The sequence below is a fragment of the Neopelma chrysocephalum genome, unplaced genomic scaffold (assembly GCF_003984885.1).
Source record: "Neopelma chrysocephalum unplaced genomic scaffold, ASM398488v2 Primary Assembly neopelma1_99569, whole genome shotgun sequence".
Lineage (NCBI taxonomy): Eukaryota > Metazoa > Chordata > Aves > Passeriformes > Pipridae > Neopelma > Neopelma chrysocephalum.
In genome coordinates, this window is record NW_020926476.1 from 1 (window position 1) to 3,809 (window position 3,809).

General features: G+C 56.6%; 1 protein-coding gene across 1 annotated transcript; it reads left to right on the plus strand.

The window, feature by feature from the left end:
• The first annotated feature begins 6 nt into the window (after positions 1-6).
• Positions 7-1,143, plus strand: LOC113962030 (thyroid hormone-inducible hepatic protein-like). The gene is made up of 2 exons (XM_027672839.1): positions 7-489; positions 777-1,143. The coding sequence occupies exon 1, from the start codon at positions 70-72 to the stop codon at positions 469-471; it is 402 nt and encodes a 133-aa protein (XP_027528640.1). The 5' UTR covers positions 7-69; the 3' UTR covers positions 472-489; positions 777-1,143.
• The last annotated feature ends 2,666 nt before the right edge of the window (positions 1,144-3,809 follow it).

Here is a 3,809-nt window from a genome sequence, read left to right on the forward strand (position 1 = left end):
GGGACGGGGAGCAGGAGGCACCCTGAGAAGAGCCCAGAGCAGCGCTGCCCGAGCTGTGGGAGAGAGGCCATGGAGCAGTACTTCTCAGCCACCCAGAAGATGGAGCAGGAGGTGATGTTCCCCAGCTTGCTCCGAGGGGTCTTCCCGCAAGAGGAGGGGGCGGCCCCGGCCGCAGGCAGCCACACAGACCTCTATGAGCGCTACCAGCTGCTCAAGGCCATCAAGCCCATGGTGGAGAAAGGCCTGGCCTCTGTCAACGACCAGAGCTCGACCGGTGCTGACAGCGACACGGACACATCCTCGGACAGCAACGAGGCTGTGGATGCCCAGCTGGAGGAGCGCCTGTCCCACCACCTGACGGGCTTGCAGCAGGTCCTCACCCACCTCACCAGGGACACCAACGCCCTCACCCGGAGGTACAGCCAGATCCTGGAGCAGATCAACCTCAGCGAGGGGCAGCCCAGCTGGTGATCCTGTCCTGGCCACCAGGTAAGAGCTGAGGGGACACAGAGCTCAGGGGCAGCAAGGCAAGGGGTGGTGTCCCTGGAGAGGTCCCCAACACTGCAAAGGGGTGGGAAGCTCCTGGAAAGGGCCTTGAAAGGGGGGCTGTCCCCTCGAATGGGGGCAGGTACCCATCTCCATGCTGCAGAAGTGGGCAGGCACATCCCATCCCTCCATGCAGAGACTCCAGGGGTTCAGGGTCTATGGACCCAGGGATGGTGGACTATGTGTCTGCCGGGGATGACCCTTGGAGTTAAGGACAGCTGCCGTTGCAGGATGGGTGCTGGTGTCACAAAGCAGAAGACGTCCCATCGCTGAACATCGCAGGCTCCTCCCCACTCCCACTCGCCCTCCTCGCACTGTGGCAGCTGATCTCCCAGGGCTGGCATTGACACCGGAGAACCAGATGGTGCCTTATCCTCATAGGAAGAAGCATCTGGCTGTGCTGGGAACTCCATTGGAAGAGCTGCAGACTCGTGCCCTCCTCTTTATTTTCAAAGAGCAGGACGAGGGTGGTGGTGTTGTGCGATGGCCCCAACCTCCAACGGTCCCTTGCAACTGCCAAACCCTTTTCCAGCTGGTACCTGGACCCCAAGGGTATTTCCCCCAGTCTTTGCTAATAAAAGAAGCCCTGTGAAGCCATTTGTCTGTGTGGTGCTTTCAACTGGCTGGGGCTCTCATGGAGTGCCCCAGCATGGGGCAGGGAGACACTGGCTCTGTGGGGAGGGGACTTTCCAGGGCAATGATGGGGAATTTGAAGGGACAAAGAATCACAAAGTCATGGGATGGTTTGGGTTGAATGGGATCTTCACAGATCGTCTGGTGCAATGCCCTGCTGTGTGCTGGGACATCTTGCACTTGACCAGGTATGTCAGAGCACTGTGCAACCATAGGGCACTTGCAACCTGGCTGGGCGACCTGTTCCTTTGTCTCAACAAATTCAAGCTGAAAAACTTCTTCCACGTGTTGACAGCAACATCAGTAAAAGTCGGTGCCTGATTTCTGCGCACGAAAGAGTGCGAATCTGTCCAACGCTCAGCCCAGTCGTGCAACACTGAGGGGCAGCAGAGCTGTAGCTCAAAGCACCTCTGGAAAGCAACTGCCCCCGGGACCCCAGCCCCATGTCCAGACACAGAGCTTTGGGATATATTGGAGATTCTCATCTCTTCTCGCCTGACCGGGCCATTTCTCCCAGCTGCTGAGACCACATTGACTTTGGCTTGTCCTGCCTGAGCATGGGCAGCAGGGAAAGGGTGTCCAGCCACCTGGGGTTGAGTGAGCAACTGTGGGGCCCAGGGACTCTGGAGGGGGCAGCTGGGGCCCAGATCCAGAGCTGCCCCGCATCTGAAAGGGTCTTGGTCAGGTTCAAGAGAGGACAAGGACAGTTTCAAGGGGCCTGGGGCAATCAGAGTCATGGCGATCTGTCAGCAGGAGGTGCTGGGGACAACATGGGATCATTTGGAGACACATGTGGTGGCATCTCCCCCTCCTGAGCTGTGGCTTGGGATGGGCTCCCCAGAAGGATGGCGGGTTGGGGGGGAGGCTTGCCCAAACCCCAGGCCTGTGGCCACAGACACCCAAGTAGTTAATTGTACCACCAACCAAAAGTCCTGCTTTTCTACAGAAGCAGGTGCCACTTGCCAAGTTCCTCAAAAGGGACCAAACACAAACCCCTCCAGCCAGCGTCAGAATTTCAGAGCAGATCTGCCCCACTGTGTCCCTCCTCAGCCTGGGCAAAGTTGTAGCCTTGTCTTATTGAGAGAAAACGGAGCATGAGGGGGACACTGGGAGAGACCTAGGCCATCCCCATTGCAATGCCACCTCCAGCTGGGGCATGATGGAGCACTGCCTTTGGAGCTCCTCTGCCCCCAGGCTGATTGGAGAGCCAGATGTTGAACCATAAGGAACGGATGGACATTGGTTCCCAGTGAGGTGAGGACAACAAAGGATGCTATGTCCCTCTGGTGGTCTACCTGTCTGGAGCTCAAGGGTGGGGAATCTGTGTCTCCTGGAGAACAAGGCCAGCTGTCCTGGTTTTGCTGGGGTGGAGTTAATTTTCTTCACCGTAGTTGGTATGGAACTATGTTTTGGATTTGTGCTGAACACACAGTTGATAATACACAGTTGTTATCGCTGACATTGCTTGCACAGCGCCCAGGCCTTTTCTGTATTTTGTACTGCCATGCTGATGAGGAGGCTGCATGGGAATCTGGGAGAAGACACAACAAGGACAGTTGTGAGGTGATCCCAACTGACCCAATGGATATTCCATACCATATGACATCGTGCTCGGTATGTAAAACGGGAGGAGGAAGAAAGAAAGGGGGGATTTTTGGAGTGATTGTGTTTGTCTTTACAGGTCACTTTTACCTGCGATGGAGCTCTGCTGTCCTGGAGATGGCCAAATCCCTGCCTGCCCATGGGAAGTGGTGAATGAATTTCTTGTTTTGCTGTGTTTGCAGGATGGCTTTTGCTTTCCCTATTAAACTGCCTTTATGTCAACCCATGTGTTTTCTCACTTTCACCCTCATCCCACTCGTGGTGGGGTGAGTGAGCATCTCTTGGTGGTTCTTGGTGCCTGGCTGGGGTTAAACCACGACAGTGCCACAGCGAGGAAGGCCTGCAGTCACCTCCAGCAGTGGCTTTGGGCTCGGGCAGCATGCTCAGCAGCTGGAGAGGCTCGTGGTGCTCCAGCAAAGTGTCATACCAGGAATAGGATGAAGCACTCCCCATCACTGTTGAACACGACCAATGACAGACGCAAGATGTTCCCAGAAAAGGTCTGTGCCCTGGCACAGCTGGAAGGGCTTGCTGACGTCTTCTGCGCCACTTGCAACCCCCCAGGACTTGTGGGTCTGTCTCTAAGAGCCACTGTCTGTCCAGCTGGCCCCGACCCCGGTGTGTCACAGGAACCTTCTGCCTGCTCCGATTGCAGGCCATTGCATCACACTGCCCCAGGGATGCGTCAAGCCCTCACGATGCCCTGCTGCTGCTGAACACCCCTCCTGGCCACAGCTGATAAGAGATGTTAGATGGCCACAGGAAAGGTCTTTGTCCTGGAAAAACCCAGCGCTGGTCCCAGCGGGACGTTGGCAGACGGGGCAGATCAGGCCGTCTCTGGCCTGGCAGGGGGTGCTGGTTCTGCGCTGCCCTGGGCAGGCTCCCGGGACACCCACACTGTTGCCATCCACCACAGGGAAATATGTTTTCTGTTCATATCGTTGAAGCAAATCGGGATGGCAGCACTTCCTTTAAATCTGTGTAGGCGCATCAAAGCCAGCAGAGAGCAGTGACTGGGGCACAGAGGC

Excerpts from the sequence above, each read along its gene's own strand:
- LOC113962030 (XM_027672839.1), top strand. The coding sequence starts at position 70 with ATGGAGCAGTACTTCTCAGCCACCCAGAAGATGGAGCAGGAGGTGATG.